This window comes from Anopheles funestus, unplaced genomic scaffold (assembly GCF_943734845.2).
Source record: "Anopheles funestus unplaced genomic scaffold, idAnoFuneDA-416_04 scaffold_11_ctg1, whole genome shotgun sequence".
NCBI classification, from domain to species: Eukaryota; Metazoa; Arthropoda; class Insecta; order Diptera; family Culicidae; genus Anopheles; species Anopheles funestus.
Window position 1 is genome coordinate 626,735 of NW_026045231.1, and position 20,040 is coordinate 646,774.

At 44.7% G+C, this 20,040-nt stretch overlaps 2 protein-coding genes and 1 long non-coding RNA gene across 3 annotated transcripts; 1 reads left to right on the forward strand and 2 right to left on the reverse strand.

Annotated features, from left to right (window-relative positions):
* Window positions 1–4,975: 4,975 nt before the first annotated feature.
* On the forward strand, window positions 4,976–7,441 carry LOC125774272 (uncharacterized). The gene is made up of 4 exons (XM_049444531.1): window positions 4,976–5,369; window positions 5,438–5,795; window positions 5,860–6,167; window positions 6,255–7,441. Exons 1-4 carry the CDS (start codon window positions 5,270–5,272, stop codon window positions 7,439–7,441), a joined length of 1,953 nt encoding a protein of 650 aa, XP_049300488.1. The 5' UTR covers window positions 4,976–5,269.
* Window positions 7,442–7,710: 269 nt separating this feature from the next.
* On the reverse strand, window positions 7,711–9,465 carry LOC125774259 (uncharacterized). The gene has a single exon (XM_049444527.1). The coding sequence runs from the start codon at window positions 8,757–8,759 to the stop codon at window positions 7,734–7,736; it is 1,026 nt and encodes a 341-aa protein (XP_049300484.1). The 5' UTR covers window positions 8,760–9,465; the 3' UTR covers window positions 7,711–7,733.
* A 3,540-nt stretch (window positions 9,466–13,005) lies between these two features.
* LOC125774269 (uncharacterized) lies at window positions 13,006–14,834 on the reverse strand. Its single transcript, XR_007420729.1, has 3 exons — window positions 14,818–14,834; window positions 13,740–13,963; window positions 13,006–13,249 (listed from the first exon to the last, which is right to left on the reverse strand). It is a non-coding gene; the product is annotated as an uncharacterized LOC125774269 (long non-coding RNA).
* Between the last annotated feature and the right edge of the window lie 5,206 nt (window positions 14,835–20,040).

Below are 20,040 nucleotides of genomic sequence, written 5' to 3' on the forward strand. Positions count from 1 at the left end.
ACCTTAGCCAAGCCACATTAGCCGAGACACATTAGCCAAGACACATTAGCCAAGACACCTTAGCCAAGACACATTAGCCGAGACACATTAGCCGAGACACATTAGCCAAGACACCTTAGCCAAGACACATTAGCCGAGACACATTAGCCAAGACACCTTAGCCAAGACACCTTAGCCAAGACACATTAGCCAAGACACCTTAGCCAAGACACCTTAGCCAAGACACCTTAGCCAAGACACATTAGCCAAGACATATTAGCCGAGACACATTAGCCAAGACACATTAGCCGAGACACCTTAGCCAAGACACCTTAGCCAAGACACCTTAGCAAAGGCACCTTAGCCAAGACACATTAGCCGAGACACATTAGCCAAGACACATTAGCCAAGACACCTTAGCCTAGACACATAAGCCAAGACACATTAGCCAAGACACATTAGCCGAGACACATTAGCCAAGACACCTTAGCCAAGACACATTAGCCAAGACACATTAGCCAAGACACATTAGACAAGACACATTAGCCAAGACACCTTAGCCAAGACACCTTAGCCAAGACACATTAGCCAAGACACATTAGCCAAGACCTATTAGCCGAGACACATTAGCCAAGACACCTTAGCCAAGACACCTTAGCCAAAACACCTTAGCCAAAACACATTAGCCAAGACATATTAGCCAAGACACCTTAGCCAAGACACATTAGCCGAGACACATTAGCCAAGACACATTAGCCGAGACACATTAGCCAAGACACCTTAGCCAAGACACCTTAGCCAAGACACCTTAGCCAAGACACCTTAGCCAAGACACCTCAGCCAAGACACATTAGCCGAGACACATTAGCCAAGACACATTAGCCAAGACACCTTAGCCAAGACACATTAGCCAAGACACATTAGCCGAGACACATTAGCCAAGACACCTTAGCCAAGACACATTAGCCAAGACACATTAGCCGAGACACATTAGCCAAGAAACCTTAGCAAAGACACCTTAGCCAAGACACCTTAGCCAAGACACATAAGCCAAGACACATTAGCCAAGACACATTAGCCGAGACACATTAGCCAAGACACATTAGCCAAGACACCTTAGCCAAGACACATTAGCCAAGACACATTAGCCAAGACACATTAGCCAAGACACCTTAGCCAAGACACCTTAGCCAAGACACCTTAGCCAAGACACGTAAGCCAAGACACATTAGCCAAGACACATTAGCCGAGACACATTAGCCAAGACACCTTAGCCAAGACACATTAGCCAAGACACATTCGCCGAGACACCATAGCCAAGACACCTTAGCCAAGACACCTTAGCCAAGACACATTAGCCAAGACACCTTAGCCAAGACACCTTAGCCAAGACACCTTAGCCAAGACACCTTAGCCAAGACGCATTAGCCGAGACACCTTAGCCAAGACACCTTAGCCGAGACACCTTAGCCAAGACACCTTAGCCAAGACACATTAGCCGAGACACCTTAGCCAAGACACATTAGCCAAGACACCTTAGCCAAGACACCTTAGCCAAGACACCTTAGCCAAGCCACTTTAGCCGAGACACATTCGCCAAGACACCTTAGCCAAGACACCTTAGCCAAGACACATAAGCCAAGACACATTAGCCAAGACATATAAGCCGAGACACATTAGCCAAGACACCTTAGCCAAGACACCTTAGCCAAGACACCTTAGCCAAGACACCTTAGCCAAGACACATTAGCCAAGACACATTAGCCAAGACACCTTAGCCAAGACACATTAGCCAAGACACCTTAGCCAAGACACCTTATCCAAGACACCTTAGCCAAGACACCTTAGCCAAGACACATTAGCCAAGACACATTAGCCAAGACACATTAGCCAAGACATATTAGCCGAGACACATTAGCCAAGACACCTTAGCCAAGACACCTTAGCCAAGACACCTTAGCCAAGACACCTTAGCCAAGACACATTAGCCAAGACACATTAGCCAAGACAACTTAGCCAAGACACATTAGCCGAGACACTTTAGCCAAGACACATTAGCCGAGACACCTTAGCCAAGACACCTTAGCCAAGACACCTTAGCCAAGACACCTTAGCCAAGACACCTTAGCCAAGACACATTAGCCGAGACACATTAGCCAAGACACATTAGCCAAGACACCTTAGCCAAGACATATTAGCCGAGACACATTAGCCAAGACACCTTAGCCAAGACACATTATCCAAGACACATTAGCCGAGACACATTAGCCAAGACACCTTAGCCAAGACACCTAAGCCAGAACACCTTAGCCAAGACACCTTAGCCAAGACACCTTAGCCAAGACACATAAGCCAAGACACATTAGCCGAGACACATTAGCCAAGACACATTAGCCAAAACACCTTAGCCAAGACACATTAGCCATGACACCTTAGCCAAGACACATTAGCCGAGACACATTAGCCAAGACACATTAGCCGAGACACATTAGCCAAGACACCTTAGCCAAGACACATTAGCCAAGACACATTAGCCGAGACACATTAGCCAAGACACCTTAGCCAAGACACCTTAGCCAAGACACATTAGCCAAGACACCTTAGCCAAGACACATTAGCAAAGACACATTAGCCAAGACACCTTAGCCAAGACACCTTAGCCAAGACACCTTAGCCAAGACACCTTAGCCAAGACACCTTAGCCAAGACACATTAGCCACGACACATTAGCCAAGACACCTTAGCCAAGACACATTAGCCAAGACACCTTAGCCAAGACACATTAGCCACGACACATTAGCCAAGACACCTTAGCCAAGACACATTAGCCAAAACACCTTAGCCAAGACACATTAGCCAAGACACATTAGCCGAGACACATTAGCCAAGACACCTTAGCCAAGACAACTTAGCCAAGACACCTTAGCCAAGACACCTTAGCCAAGACACCTTAGCCAAGACACCTTAGCCAAGACACCTTAGCCAAGACACCTTAGCCAAGACACATTAGCCAAGACACATTAGCCAAGACACATTAGCCGAGACACCTTAGCCAAGACACATTAGCCAAGACACATTAGCCAAGACACATAAGCCAAGACACATTAGCCAAGACACCTTAGCCAAGACATATTAGCCGAGACACATTAGCCAAGACACCTTAGCCAAGACACATTATCCAAGACACATTAGCCGAGACACATTAGCCAAGACACCTTAGCCAAGACACCTAAGCCAGAACACCTTAGCCAAGACACCTTAGCCAAGACACCTTAGCCAAGACACATAAGCCAAGACACATTAGCCGAGACACATTAGCCAAGACACATTAGCCAAAACACCTTAGCCAAGACACCTTAGCCATGACACCTTAGCCAAGACACATTAGCCGAGACACATTAGCCAAGACACATTAGCCAAGACACATTAGCCGAGACACATTAGCCAAGACACCTTAGCCAAGACACATTAGCCAAGACACATTAGCCGAGACACATTAGCCAAGACACATTAGCCGAGACACATTAGCCAAGACACCTTAGCCAAGACACATTAGCCAAGACACATTAGCCGAGACACATTAGCCAAGACACCTTAGCCAAGACACCTTAGCCAAGACACATTAGCCAAGACACCTTAGCCAAGACACCTTAGCCAAGACAACTTAGCTAAGACACCTTAGCCAAGACACATTAGCCGAGACACATTAGCCAAGACACCTTAGCCAAAACACCTTAGCCAAGACACCTTAGCCAAGACACATTAGCCGAGACACATTAGCCAAGACACATTAGCCGAGACACCTTAGCCAAGACACCTTAGCCAAAACACCTTAGCCAAGACACCTTAGCCAAGACACCTTAGCCGAGACACATTAGCCAAGACACCTTAGCCAAGACACCTAAGCCAAGACACCTTAGCCAAGACACCTTAGCCAAGACACCTTAGCCAAGACACATTAGCCGAGACACATTAGCCAAGACACATTAGCCAAGACACATTAGCCAAGACACCTTAGCCAAGACACATAAGCCGAGACACATTAGCCAAGACACATTAGCCGAGACACATTAGCCAAGACACCTTAGCCAAGACACATTAGCCGAGACACCTTAGCCAAGACACCTTAGCCAAGACACATTAGCCAAGACACCTTAGCCAAGACACCTAAGCCAAGACACATAAGCCAAGACACATTAGCCAAGACACATTAGCCAAGACACCTTAGCCAAGACACATTAGCCGAGACACATTAGCCAAGACACATTAGCCAAGACACCTTAGCCAAGACACCTTAGCCAAGACACATAAGCCAAGACACATTAGCCAAGACACCTTAGCCAAGACACCTTAGCCAAGACACCTTAGCCAAGACACCTTAGCTAAAACACCTTAGCCAAGACACCTTAGCCAAGACACATTAGCCGAGACACATTAGCCAAGACACATTAGCCGAGACACCTTAGCCAAGACACCTTAGCCAAAACACCTTAGCCAAGACACCTTAGCCAAGACACCTTAGCCGAGACACATTAGCCAAGACACCTTAGCCAAGACACCTAAGCCAAGACACCTTAGCCAAGACACCTTAGCCAAGACACCTTAGCCAAGACACCTTAGCCAAGACACATTAGCCAAGACACATTAGCCAAGACACATTAGCCAAGACACCTTAGCCAAGACACATAAGCCGAGACACATTAGCCAAGACACATTAGCCGAGACACATTAGCCAAGACACCTTAGCCAAGACACATTAGCCGAGACACCTTAGCCAAGACACCTTAGCCAAGACACATTAGCCAAGACACCTTAGCCAAGACACCTAAGCCAAGACACATAAGCCAAGACACATTAGCCAAGACACATTAGCCAAGACACCTTAGCCAAGACTCATTAGCCGAGATACATTAGCCAAGACACCTTAGCCAAGACACCTTAGCCAAGACACCTTAGCCAAGACACATAAGCCAAGACACCTTCGCCAAGACACATCCCACACAACAATCGAGCTGTAAAATGTATGGGACGCTGTCAATTTTGCTGCCGTTTGTATGGGAGAGCGCGCTGTCAGGCAATATTTTTACCCCCGCCAACGCTGTTTCATTACCTCTTCCTCCCGTGTGTCTATCGTTCGATATCGTCTGACGGTTTCTTCCTTAGCTCTTCTTCGTCTGCTTTGCTTTTTTATGCCTGGCTATACATTCACATTTTCTCTCGCGCTCACTCTTGAGTTTTGTTTTGAAATAACTGCCACCATTATTGTTTACGCTCGTTCAAGTGTTTCATCATGTATGCTAAAAAACTGAAAAAATCAGGACAATTAGCCAAAATCCGAAAAGCTAATGAATCCAACTTTCAACGTGAATCAAATTCATCAGATCCACCAAGTAAGATATCAATGGTAGTTGAATTAGAGTGCCATACATTCATTTTTTTCGTTTGTTTGTTTGTGCAGTCGTTCCCACAACATCTGATGATATCATCGAAGAAGCCGTCGAGAATAATAGTGAAGTTCTTTTGGACGAAGATGCTGGAGATTCTAGCGAACCATCCGACGACGGTGAACCAGAAATTGCTTTCGGGAACAAACCGTTTAAAGATTTGCTTCGGCTGTGGGCTCTTTCCTACAATGTTCCGCTGAAAACTTTAACCGCGCTGCTAAAACTATTGGACCACAGTACTGATTTCAACCTCCCTAAGGATGCGAGAACATTTTTAAAAACGCCAATTTTGATATCGAATCAAATCGCAAATGTTGCTGGCGGGCAGCTGTGGTACTATGGGGTAGAAAAATGCTTACAGCATTACTTCGGGTGAGTATGTTTGATTTTACCTGTTTATGTAAGGTAAAATCTAACAGATGTTTCTGTATTTCAGCAAAGAGACACCTGCAACAAGTTTAATTGCTTTAAACTTGTCAATGGATGGATTGCCCTTACACAACAGTGGACCGACTGAGATGTGGCCTATACTTATGTCCTTGCCTCATTTGAAAAGAATGCCAGTGTTGGTTGTTGGAATCTATTGTGGGTCATCAAAGCCAGATAATGTTGAAAGTTATCTTAGGCCGTTGGTTGATGAATTAAATTTTCTTCTGGATCAAGGCACAAACATCAACGGAAAACTGGTCGACATTCAGTTACATGCCATTATAGCTGATTCTCCGGCACGATCATTTCTAAAGGGTAAGTAAGTGTTTGAGATCAATCTATGTGTTCTATGTAGTCGTGAAAACTATTACCATTGATTTATGCTCTTAATTGTTTTTACAGGAGTCGCATATCACGGTTCAAGGCATGGCTGCATGAAATGCAAGAGCATTGGAACACATTTGAAAAGCGCCAGAAAGGTTGTGTACCAAAGCGTGTGTGCAGATCTCCGTACTGATAAAGAGTTTCGAGATGGTGTGTATAAGGAGCATTATAGATGTAGAAGTCCACTATTAGATCTCAATGATTTCGATATGGTCTATAATTTTGTAATAGCAGACTTACTTCATCTAATAGATTTAGGAATAGTCAGAAAATTATTATGGGGTTGGGTATTTGGCACCCTAAAACCATTTAAAAAATGGAAACCTTCTAAGCAACGGATGATATCGGAGCAACTGATAAATATTAAATTCCCAAGCGAAATGAATCGGCAATTACGATCTTTGCGTTATTTAAAGTATTGGAAAGGGAAAGAGTATGGAAACTTTTTCCGTCATGTTAGCATTCCGATATTAAGTGCCAATCTCAACACACGAGTTTTCGATCATTTCAAACTATTGTATGTTGCAGTTATACTACTGACTTCCAAGACATTTCAACAGCATTGGGCATATGCAGGTATCTTACTGGAAAGGTTTGTTGGTCAATTTGGCAACATTTACCATGAACATCATGTGACCAGTAACGTTCATAACTTGCTTCATGTTTTGGTTGATGTGCATAGGTTTGGGCCATTAAGTGATATTTCTACATATCCGTTTGAAAACAAATTATTTTCTATCAAAAAATTAGTCAGGAGTGCGCCTCACCCTCTACCACAAGTTGCTAACCGTATAGTTGAGCTAAAAGAAGTGGAAGTTGCTACAAATGATCCAAAACATACATTTCCCATGATAAAAATGATAAAAGATGAAGTCATACTGCAGGTGAATGAAAACTTTTTACTACGCAAAAATAATAAAAACTCATGGTTTTTGACTAAAGACCACACAATAATTCAATACCATAGCGCATCAGAATACTCCGATGGTTATAAAATAGAGGGTTATAAAGTTTTGATAAAAGAAAACACATTTGAAGATCCCCTTATCTCTGATATCATATATAATTATAAGGCAAAAGTATCGGATGTATCATCTACATTAAGCCATGTATTAGTTAGCGATATTAAGTGTAAATTAGTGTGTATAGTCTTAAATAACGATTTTTTTTTCACTCCTCTTGTTCATACTATTGTAAGCGATTAAAATTAATGTATGTACATAAAATATGTAATATATTTAAGAAATATTAAACATTAATCTTTCAGTTCAAAAATATATTGAATACGTTTATTCTTCATAATATTTCATACCTTTTAAACATGTTAAACATGTTTTGATCAACAATTCAGTAGTTATATTATACTTTTTGGTAACGTCTTTTCCTGTGTTATTGTTGTTATAGTTTTTTTTAAGTATCACGAATAACGGATTGAGGAGTGGAAATTTCGCTTAACTCAATCCTGTCTCGGGGTTGCGGGGTGGAACTAATCATCATTTATAAGCGCCTTTTTTTGTGGCAGCTTGTTTTTCTAATTCCTTGCGCCTTAGCTCTAGCTACTCCGTGGGATAACTTTTTTAGAAAAAATGTTTTAACACAATCATCTGTTGGCATTTGAAACTTATTTCCGGCAAAAGATTTGAAAAAATTAATAAAATTACTGTACTCTTTTAGTGCTATTTTTTTGTCTGTCTTACCTTTGCCACTCCAGCTACATGTGCTAAAAAAATGACGATCGAAGAGGAGATCTAATGCTTCGTGCATTCGATTATCCAAGTCTTGTTCTGTGACTCTTATGCTAAGCCATTCAATTCCGCTATTGTAGAAAATTGGATCCTGTCCAAGTTTATCATTAAATTGTTGAAAGTTTTCTAAACAATCTATTTGAGTAAACTCAAAATTAATCCGTCTAACGGTGGTGTTACTACAACATACGTGATCTAATAGACAGTCTACTTTAACTTCAATATTCTCTAGTTTTTTAAGTATCTTTTCTAGCATTTGATTTTCCTGCATATTAGAACGAGAATTTGTAGCCGAATCGTCTGTCGCTGAAGGAAAATTGTTTTTTCCCAACACTCCGGAAGCATAACTGTGTTCGGTGTAGTTTCGTCGTTGGTTTTCTTTGCCATCGAAATATAATGAATTTGTCGATGATGTAGATGGTGCCAAAAAGGATTGGGTTGATTCAGTCGATCTATTTTGTTGTTCCATAGTAGTTGATGTAGAAGAAACTATCAATGCACTACGTGTTGGAGTTATTGGTACCGGGGGTGGTGGAACTATTGCTACAATGCCAGGCACAATTTTCGGTGTGATGGGAGATGTTATTATCCGCACAGAACTATTGCAATGGTTTAGATTTACATTGTTTTCTGCACTAGATGTGGTAAGTGTAATAATTTTTGCACTTTTTTCGTTGTTATGCATAAGTGGTGCATCAATCGTCGATGAAGTTTCAATGCAGTTGTCCATAGATGCACGCGTTGCTGTTGCACTTTCGACAGTTTTCCAACGACGCATGATGTCTGTGAGTGAAAAGCGTAAATTAATATTGGGCAACTAACTGATTCGATCCCAATCACCTCAACAGTTCAATGCGTAACGCGCTAGTTATGCATCGCAGATGATTCCATGGATCGATCCCAGGTATAACTTACACACTTGATATGAAATAAAAATTCACTCTCCACTTTCCTTGCAGCAAGCAGTAGCACAACACACGACAATCAGAGGAATGGGAAACCCTACTCAGATACAAGCTCACACCAAGTCAAGTCCTGTCCTACCGCTCTTTCCGAAGAATAACGGTTACTGCACAATAGCATAGTAGAATGGGTGGGGAGAGTGCGACCAGCAGAAAACAAATACTGTACACTCTGAAGAGTGGTAAATAACAAATGCCAATAGTAAAGTCGCTGGAGAGAGAAGGAGATGGAGAATGTCAGAAGTAAACACGCGCGCTGAGGTTTCTTTTTTTATTTCCCATGTTTTTGATATGCTCTTCTTTACCTTCCACTACTGTTACCTTTCATTTTCATAGCTCTTTAAAAAAACATGGCGTCTGCATTAAACGTCATCGGGTCCCAGGCACTAATAGGCGGCTGAAGGGCCCTAACCCTGCGTAAAACTGAAGCTTATTGGGTTCTGTCATAGAATTAATGGGCTCTAGAACTGTACCCTTTGCCCAAGGGAAATTTCGCCAAGATTTATATGGGAAATTGTTGCGTGGGATTAGCCAAGACACCTTATCCAAGACACATTAGCCAAGACACATTAGCCAAGACACATTAGCCGAGGCACATTAGCCAAGACACCTTAGCAAAGACACCTTAGCCAAGACACCTTAGCCAAGACACCTTAGCCAAGACACATTAGCCAAGACACCTTAGCCGAGACACATTAGCCAAGACACATTAGCCGAGACACCTCAGCCAAGACACCTTAGCCAAGACACCTTAGCCAAGACACCTTAGCCAAGACACCTTAGCCAAGACACATTAGCCAAGACACATTAGCCGAGACACATTAGCCAAGACACATTAGCCAAGACACCTTAGCCAAGACACCTTAGCCAAGACACCTTAGCCAAGACACCTTAGCCAAGACACATTAGCCGAGACACATTAGCCAAGACACCTTAGCCAAGACACCTTAGCCAAGACACCTTAGCCAAGACACCTTAGCCAAGACAACTTAGCCAAGACACATTAGCCAAGACACATTAGCCGAGACACATTAGCCAAGACACCTTAGCCAAGACACCTTAGCCAAGACACCTTAGCCAAGACACCTTAGCCAAGACACCTTAGCCAAGACACATTAGCCAAGACACCTTAGCCAAGACACCTTAGCCAAGACACATTAGCCAAGACACATTAGCCGAGACACATTAGCCAAGACACATTAGCCAAGACACCTTAGCCAAGACACCTTAGCCACGACACCTTAGCCAAGACACATTAGCCAAGACACCTTAGCCAAGACACATTAGCCGAGACACATTAGCCAAGACACCTTAGCCAAGACACCTTAGCCAAGATACCTTAGCCAAGACACCTTAGCCAAGACACATTAGCCAAGACACATTAGCCGAGACACATTAGCCAAGACACCTTAGCCAAGACACATTAGCCAAGACACCTTAGCCAAGACACCTTAGCCAAGACACCTTAGCCAAGACACCTTAGCCAAGACACCTTAGCCAAGACACCTTAGCCAAGACACCTTAGCCAAGACACATTAGCCAAGACACATTAGCCAAGACACCTTAGCCAAGACACATTAGCCAAGACACATTAGCCAAAACACATTAGCCAAGACACCTTAGCCAAGACACCTTAGCCAAGACACATTAGCCAAGACACCTTAGCCGAGACACATTAGCCAAGACACATTAGCCGAGACACCTTAGCCAAGACACCTTAGCCAAGACACCTTAGCCAAGACACCTTAGCCAAGACACATTAGCCGAGACACATTAGCCAAGACACCTTAGCCAAGACACCTTAGCCAAGACACCTTAGCCAAGACACATAAGCCAAGACACATTAGCCAAGACACATTAGCCGAGACACATTAGCCGAGACACCTTAGCCAAGACACATTAGCCGAGACACATTAGCCAAGACACCTTAGCCAAGACACCTTAGCCAAGACACCTTAGCCAAGACACATTAGCCAAGACACATTAGCCAAGACACCTTAGCCAAGACACATTAGCCAAGACACCTTAGCCAAGACACCTTAGCCAAGACTCCTTAGCCAAGACACCTTAGCCAAGACACATAAGCCAAGACACATTAGCCAAGACACATTAGCCAAGACACATTAGCCAAGACACCTTAGCCAAGACACATTAGCCAAGACACCTTAGCCAAGACACATTAGCCAAGACACATTAGCCAAGACACATTAGCCAAGACACATTAGCCGAGACACATTCGCCAAGACACCTTAGCCAAGACACCTTAGCCAAGACACCTTAGCCAAGACACCTTAGCCAAGACACATTAGCCGAGACACATTAGCCAAGACACCTTAACCAAGACACATTAGCCAAGACACATTAGCCGCGACACATTAGCCAAGACACATTAGCCGAGACACCTTAGCCAAGACACCTTAGCCAAGACACCTTAGCCAAGACACCTTAGCCAAGACACATTAGCCGAGACACATAAGCCAAGACACCTTAGCCAAGACACCTTAACCAAGACACCTTAGCCAAGACACCTTAGCCAAGATACATAAGCCAAGACACATTAGCCAAGACACATTAGCCGAGACACATTAGCCAAGACACATAAGCCAAGACACATTAGCCAAGACACATTAGCCGAGACACATTAGCCAAGACACCTTAGCCAAGACACATTAGCCAAGACACATTAGCCAAGACACATTAGCCAAGACACCTTAGCCAAGACACCTTAGCCAAGACACCTTAGCCAAGACACATTAGCCAAGACACCTTAGCCAAGACACCTTAGCCAAGACACATTAGCCGAGACACATTAGCCAAGACACATTAGCCAAGACACATTAGCCGAGACACCTTAGCCAAGACACCTAAGCCAAGACACCTTAGCCAAGACACCTTAGCCAAGTCACATTAGCCGAGACACATTAGCCAAGACACCTTAGCCAAGACACCTTAGCCAAGACACCTTAGCCAAGACACCTTAGCCAAGACACATTAGCCAAGACACATTAGCCGAGACACATAAGCCAAGACACCTTAGCCAAGACACCTTAGCCAAGACACATTAGCCGAGACACATTAGCCAAGACACCTTAGCCAAGACACCTTAGCCAAGACACCTTAGCCAAGACACATTAGCCAAAACACCTTAGCCAAGACACATTAGCCAAGACACATTAGCCGGGACACATTAGGCAAGACACCTTAGCCAAGACACCTTAGCCAAGACACATTAGCCAAGACACCTTAGCCAAGACACCTTAGCCAAGACACATTAGCCAAGACACATTAGCCAAGACACATTAGCCAAGACACATTAGCCAAGACACATTAGCCAAGACACCTTAGCCAAGACACATTAGCCAAGACACATTAGCCAAGACACATTAGCCGGGACACATTAGCCAAGACACATAAGCCGAGACACATTAGCCAAGACACCTTAGCCAAGACACCTTAGCCAAGACACATTAGCCAAGACACCTTAGCCGAGACACATTAGCCAAGACACATTAGCCAAGACACCTTAGCCAAGACACCTTAGCCAAGACACCTTAGCCAAGACACCTTAGCCAAGACACCTTAGCCAAGACACATTAGCCACGACACATTAGCCAAGACACCTTAGCCAAGACACATTAGCCAAAACACCTTAGCCAAGACACATTAGCCAAGACACATTAGCCAAGACACATTAGCCAAGACACCTTAGCCAAGACACATTTGCCGAGGCACATTAGCCAAGACACATTAGCCGAGACACCTTAGCCAAGACACATTAGCCAAGACACATAAGCCGAGACACATTAGCCAAGACACCTTAGCCAAGACACCTTAGCCAAGACACATTAGCCAAGACACCTTAGCCAAGACACATTAGCCAAGACACATTAGCCAAGACACCTTAGCCAAGACACATTAGCCAAGACACCTTAGCCAAGACACCTTAGCCAAGACACCTTAGCCAAGACACCTTAGCCAAGACACCTTAGCCAAGACACATTAGCCACGACACATTAGCCAAGACACCTTAGCCAAGACACATTAGCCAAAACACCTTAGCCAAGACACATTAGCCAAGACACCTTAGCCGAGACACATTAGCCAAGACACATTAGCCAAGACACCTTAGCCAAGACACCTTAGCCAAGACACCTTAGCCAAGACACCTTAGCCAAGACACCTTAGCCAAGACACCTTAGCCAAGACACCTTAGCCAAGACACCTTAGCCAAGACACCTTAGCCGAGACACATTAGCCAAGACACATTAGCCAAGACACCTTAGCCAAGACAACTTAGCCAAGACACCTTAGCCAAGACACATTAGCCGAGACACATTAGCCAAGACACCTTAGCCAAGACACATTAGCCAAGACACATTAGCCGAGACACATTAGCCAAGACACCTTAGATAAGACACCTAAGCCAAGACACCTTAGCCAAGACACCTTAGCCAAGACACATAAGCCAATACACATTAGCCGAGACACATTAGCCAAGACACATTAGCCGAGACACCTTAGCCAAGACACCTTAGCCAAGACACCTAAGCCAAGACACATTAGCCAAGACACCTTAGCCAAGACACATTAGCCAAGACACATTAGCCAAGACACCTTAGCCAAGACACCTTAGCCAAGACACCTTAGCCAAGACACCTTAGCCAAGACACCTTAGCCAAGACACCTTAGCCAAGACACATTAGCCGAGACACATTAACCAAGACACCTTAGCCAAGACACCTAAGCCAAGACACCTTAGCCAAGACACCTTAGCCAAGACACATTAGCCAAGACACATAAGCCAATACACATTAGCCGAGACACATTAGCCAAGACACATTAGCCGAGACACCTTAGCCAAGACACCTTAGCCAAGACACCTAAGCCAAGACACATTAGCCAAGACACCTTAGCCAAGACACATTAGCCAAGACACATTAGCCAAGACACCTTAGCCAAGACACATTAGCCAAGACACCTTAGCCGAGACACATTAGCCAAGACACCTTAGCCAAGACACCTTAGCCAAGACACATTAGCCGAGACACATTAGCCGAGACACATTAGCCAAGACACCTTAGCCAAGACACATTAGCCGAGACACATTAGCCAAGACACATTAGCCACGACACATTAGCCAAGACACCTTAGCCAAGACACATTAGCCAAAACACCTTAGCCAAGACACATTAGCAGAGACACCTTAGCCGAGACACATTAGCCAAGACACATTAGCCAAGACACCTTAGCCAAGACACCTTAGCCAAGACACCTTAGCCAAGACACCTTAGCCGAGACACATTAGCCAAGACACATTAGCCAAGACACCTTAGCCAAGACACCTTAGCCAAGACACCTTAGCCAAGACACATTAGCCGAGACACCTTAGCCAAGACACCTTAGCCAAGACACATTAGCCAAGACACATTAGCCGAGACACATTAGCCAAGACACCTTAGCCAAGACACCTTAGCCAAGACACCTTAGCCAAGACACCTTAGCCAAGACACCTTAGCCAAGACACATAAGCCAATACACATTAGCCGAGACACATTAGCCAAGACACATTAGCCGAGACACCTTAGCCAAGACACCTTAGCCAAGACACCTTAGCCAAGCCACATTAGCCGAGACACATTAGCCAAGACACATTAGCCAAGACACCTTAGCCAAGACACATTAGCCGAGACACATTAGCCGAGACACATTAGCCAAGACACCTTAGCCAAGACACATTAGCCGAGACACATTAGCCAAGACACCTTAGCCAAGACACCTTAGCCAAGACACATTAGCCAAGACACCTTAGCCAAGACACCTTAGCCAAGACACCTTAGCCAAGACACATTAGCCAAGACATATTAGCCGAGACACATTAGCCAAGACACCCCAATGAGCAATTCAACCACGCCTGCTAATAAATACTATTGCCGCTATGTTCTGGCCTACAGGCGAAGTGAGATAAAAAACGTGCACATACGCATATACACGGTACGCTGTCGATCCCAATTAGCCCTTTCTCCCTCTACCTAACTAACGATCATCCTGCTAAAGCGAGAATGCGTGTTGGGATCGCGCGTCGATACACACTAACACATTCAAAGACACCATGTGTGTACACAGCGTACGAGCGCCTGCACGATCCTAGGGGCGTGACCCGGGTCGATGTGGAATCCTTGTGGAACGCAGCGTACGGGCGCAGGCACGATCCCGCCGGGTTTCGAGTCCATGTGGAATCCTTACGTGGAATCCTCACGGCGTCCATGTAGAAAGCAACGCGTCTGCAGCGTACGGGCGCTTGCACGATCCTTACGGGTGAATGTTTAATGCCGGTGAATGAGTCCATGTGGAAAGCAACGCGTCCGCTCGCAGCGGACGGTGTTTTGGTCGCGATGGTCGTAGAGTAGCGCGCAAAAGCGCATTCACTTTTCTTCATTTATTTGTATTAAAATGATTATTTATTTACAAACCACCGATTACAATATGTTGGCCACACTTTGGGCTAATAGTTGCAAGATTTTCCCGTGTGGTATTTAGATAAAATAATACTAAAATTCAATGACAAAAACAAGGTATTTTTCGCTACAATTCTATGCCTTGCTTTAGCTATTTCCTCGCGGCCGCCCGTAACGTACTGGCTTTGGTTTTTAGCGAATAACTAAAAAAGTTAAAGAGCTAGACGAAAATGATGTTCTACAAAGTTGTAAAGAATAACATTTCGTATCTTTTAAAGATTTTTGCCGATTTTTATACAAATGATTAACCATGTTATTTTGATTAAATATATCGGGGATTGCTTCAGCGTCACAAATTTAATTGTTAAATTCTTTCAAACATACGATTTGGATAAAGATGTAAAGGACAGTGTTAAACTACTTATGAACAATTGTTTTGAAAAATTTAGGGCTTTTGAACAGTTTTTAAATTGATCGTTCACTGCCTCTAGTCCCATCGTGCGACACCTAATCGACGCATCCTTTTACATTCATATTCTTTACCTATGTACCCGAACGCATCACTGGTACGCGAGTCGGTGTTTAGCCGGTAAGCATTTCTTGGCCATGCAATGGTTTGTGGTATGACTCAATTCTTGTCAGAGGTATTCGGTTTCCCCTAGTCGCACCTACATAACATCCTGTGTTCATTACCTGCCTACAACAACCAGTAACACCTTCCGCATGTATAGGCGCGTAGCGACAACGAACAGTGCCAGTTACCTGTCGTCTGTCTGAACGCTCATGGGAAAAAATTAGCACGTGTAGCAGCTACCTCGTATTTCTGTGTGTTTAAAGAAATTTTCCATAAAGCCACACCTTGAGGATAGTTAAAAAGGTCCAAACAGCGTCTAATATTTTTTATCGGAACGGCCGTATGGTAGGAAACAAACCTGTCATGCAATATTTTTCCCCAAAAATATCTAAAAGCACGAAAGAATTATTTTTTGCATCATACGTGCAGTGAAATCCATTCCCATTCAGCTTCATTTATATACGGTACACAACGTACCCCCTCAACGACTGGTCGGATGGCGCAAATGTAAGCATGACTTTCTTCTACACCAATTTCTAATCCAATGTTCTCTATCATTTCAGCAAAAGCTCCAAGGAAGTTGTATGGGGAAAAAAGATTCTCTCACGCTCTCACGAGAGAGTGAATTAGAGGAACCCCCCTGGCGTTTTTATTTTCTGGAATTCATTCATTTTTTTGCTAAAATCCGGCATAGATCCACACGCTACGAACGCTCGCGGGCGACTGAAGCGGGCGTGGCTACGCGGGGCTTTATATACCAACCCGGTTTGAGTGTGTGCGTGTGGTCGCTAAATGTCTTCCTCCGGGACTCCGCGGTGGATTCCGAACAGACCCGTTAGGGACCATGAGAACAAAAGAAACTCGACCGCATGAACTCGCTTTTGCATGACTGGGACATTAGCCGAGACACCTTAGCCAAGACACCTTAGCCAAGACACCTTAGCAAAGGCACCTTAGCCAAGACACATTAGCCGAGACACATTAGCCAAGACACATTAGCCAAGACACCTTAGCCAAGACACATAAGCCAAGACACATTAGCCAAGACACATTAGCCGAGACACATTAGCCAAGACACCTTAGCCAAGACACATTAGCCAAGACACATTAGCCAAGACACATTAGCCAAGACACATTAGCCAAGACACCTTAGCCAAGACACCTTAGCCAAGACACATTAGCCAAGACACATTAGCCAAGACCTATTAGCCGAGACACATTAGCCAAGACACCTTAGCCAAGACACCTTAGCCAAAACACCTTAGCCAAAACACATTAGCCAAGACATATTAGCCAAGACACCTTAGCCAAGACACATTAGCCGAGACACATTAGCCAAGACACATTAGCCGAGACACATTAGCCAAGACACCTTAGCCAAGACACCTTAGCCAAGACACCTTAGCCAAGACACCTTAGCCAAGACACCTCAGCCAAGACACATTAGCCGAGACACATTAGCCAAGACACCTTAGCCAAGACACCTTAGCCAAGACACATTAGCCAAGACACATTAGCCGAGACACATTAGCCAAGACACCTTAGCCAAGACACATTAGCCAAGACACATTAGCCGAGACACATTAGCCAAGAAACCTTAGCAAAGACACCTTAGCCAAGACACCTTAGCCAAGACACATAAGCCAAGACACATTAGCCAAGACACATTAGCCGAGACACATTAGCCAAGACACATTAGCCAAGACACCTTAGCCAAGACACATTAGCCAAGACACATTAGCCAAGACACATTAGCCAAGACACCTTAGCCAAGACACCTTAGCCAAGACACCTTAGCCAAGACACGTAAGCCAAGACACATTAGCCAAGACACATTAGCCGAGACACATTAGCCAAGACACCTTAGCCAAGACACATTAGCCAAGACACATTCGCCGAGACACCATAGCCAAGACACCTTAGCCAAGACACCTTAGCCAAGACACATTAGCCAAGACACCTTAGCCAAGACACCTTAGCCAAGACACCTTAGCCAAGACACCTTAGCCAAGACGCATTAGCCGAGACACCTTAGCCAAGACACCTTAGCCGAGACACCTTAGCCAAGACACCTTAGCCAAGACACATTAGCCGAGACACATTAGCCAAGACACATTAGCCAAGACACCTTAGCCAAGACACCTTAGCCAAGACACCTTAGCCAAGCCGCTTTAGCCGAGACACATTCGCCAAGACACCTTAGCCAAGACACCTTAGCCAAGACACATAAGCCAAGACACATTAGCCAAGACATATAAGCCGAGACACATTAGCCAAGACACCTTAGCCAAGACACCTTAGCCAAGACACCTTAGCCAAGACACATTAGCCAAGACACATTAGCCAAGACACCTTAGCCAAGACACATTAGCCAAGACACCTTAGCCAAGACACCTTATCCAAGACACCTTAGCCAAGACACCTTAGCCAAGACACATTAGCCAAGACACATTAGCCAAGACACATTAGCCAAGACATATTAGCCGAGACACATTAGCCAAGACACCTTAGCCAAGACACCTTAGCCAAGACACCTTAGCCAAGACACCTTAGCCAAGACACATTAGCCAAGACACATTAGCCAAGACAACTTAGCCAAGACACATTAGCCGAGACACTTTAGCCAAGACACATTAGCCGAGACACCTTAGCCAAGACACCTTAGCCAAGACACCTTAGCCAAGACACCTTAGCCAAGACACCTTAGCCAAGACACATTAGCCGAGACACATTAGCCAAGACACATTAGCCAAGACACCTTAGCCAAGACATATTAGCCGAGACACATTAGCCAAGACACCTTAGCCAAGACACATTATCCAAGACACATTAGCCGAGACACATTAGCCAAGACACCTTAGCCAAGACACCTAAGCCAGAACACCTTAGCCAAGACACCTTAGCCAAGACACCTTAGCCAAGACACATAAGCCAAGACACATTAGCCGAGACACATTAGCCAAGACACATTAGCCAAAACACCTTAGCCAAGACACATTAGCCATGACACCTTAGCCAAGACACATTAGCCGAGACACATTAGCCAAGACACATTAGCCGAGACACATTAGCCAAGACACCTTAGCCAAGACACATTAGCCAAGACACATTAGCCGAGACACATTAGCCAAGACACCTTAGCCAAGACACCTTAGCCAAGACACATTAGCCAAGACACCTTAGCCAAGACACATTAGCAAAGACACATTAGCCAAGACACCTTAGCCAAGACACCTTAGCCAAGACACCTTAGCCAAGACACCTTAGCCAAGACACCTTAGCCAAGACACATTAGCCACGACACATTAGCCAAGACACCTTAGCCAAGACACATTAGCCAAGACACCTTAGCCAAGACACATTAGCCACGACACATTAGCCAAGACACCTTAGCCAAGACACATTAGCCAAAACACCTTAGCCAAGACACATTAGCCGAGACACATTAGCCAAGACACCTTAGCCAAGACACCTTAGCCAAGACACCTTAGCCAAGACACCTTAGCCAAGACACCTTAGCCAAGACACCTTAGCCAAGACACCTTAGCCAAGACACCTTAGCCAAGACACATTAGCCAAGACACATTAGCCAAGACACATTAGCCGAGACACCTTAGCCAAGACACATTAGCCAAGACACATTAGCCAAGACACATAAGCCAAGACACATTAGCCAAGACACCTTAGCCAAGACATATTAGCCGAGACACATTAGCCAAGACACCTTAGCCAAGACACATTATCCAAGACACATTAGCCGAGACACATTAGCCAAGACACCTTAGCCAAGACACCTAAGCCAGAACACCTTAGCCAAGACACCTTAGCCAAGACACCTTAGCCAAGACACATAAGCCAAGACACATTAGCCGAGACACATTAGCCAAGACACATTAGCCAAAACACCTTAGCCAAGACACCTTAGCCATGACACCTTAGCCAAAACACATTAGCCGAGACACATTAGCCAAGACACATTAGCCAAGACACATTAGCCGAGACACATTAGCCAAGACACCTTAGCCAAGACACATTAGCCAAGACACATTAGCCGAGACACATTAGCCA

Bases quoted from the DNA above. Each gene is read 5' to 3' on its own strand.
- LOC125774272 (XM_049444531.1), top strand. From the start codon at position 5,270: ATGTATGCTAAAAAACTGAAAAAATCAGGACAATTAGCCAAAATCCGA. The intron at 5,370-5,437 runs GTAAGATATCAA...TTGTTTGTGCAG, and splicing joins AAATTCATCAGATCCACCAA to TCGTTCCCACAACATCTGAT. The intron at 6,168-6,254 runs GTAAGTAAGTGT...TTGTTTTTACAG, and splicing joins GGCACGATCATTTCTAAAGG to GAGTCGCATATCACGGTTCA.
- LOC125774259 (XM_049444527.1), bottom strand. From the start codon at position 8,759: ATGCGTCGTTGGAAAACTGTCGAAAGTGCAACAGCAACGCGTGCATCT.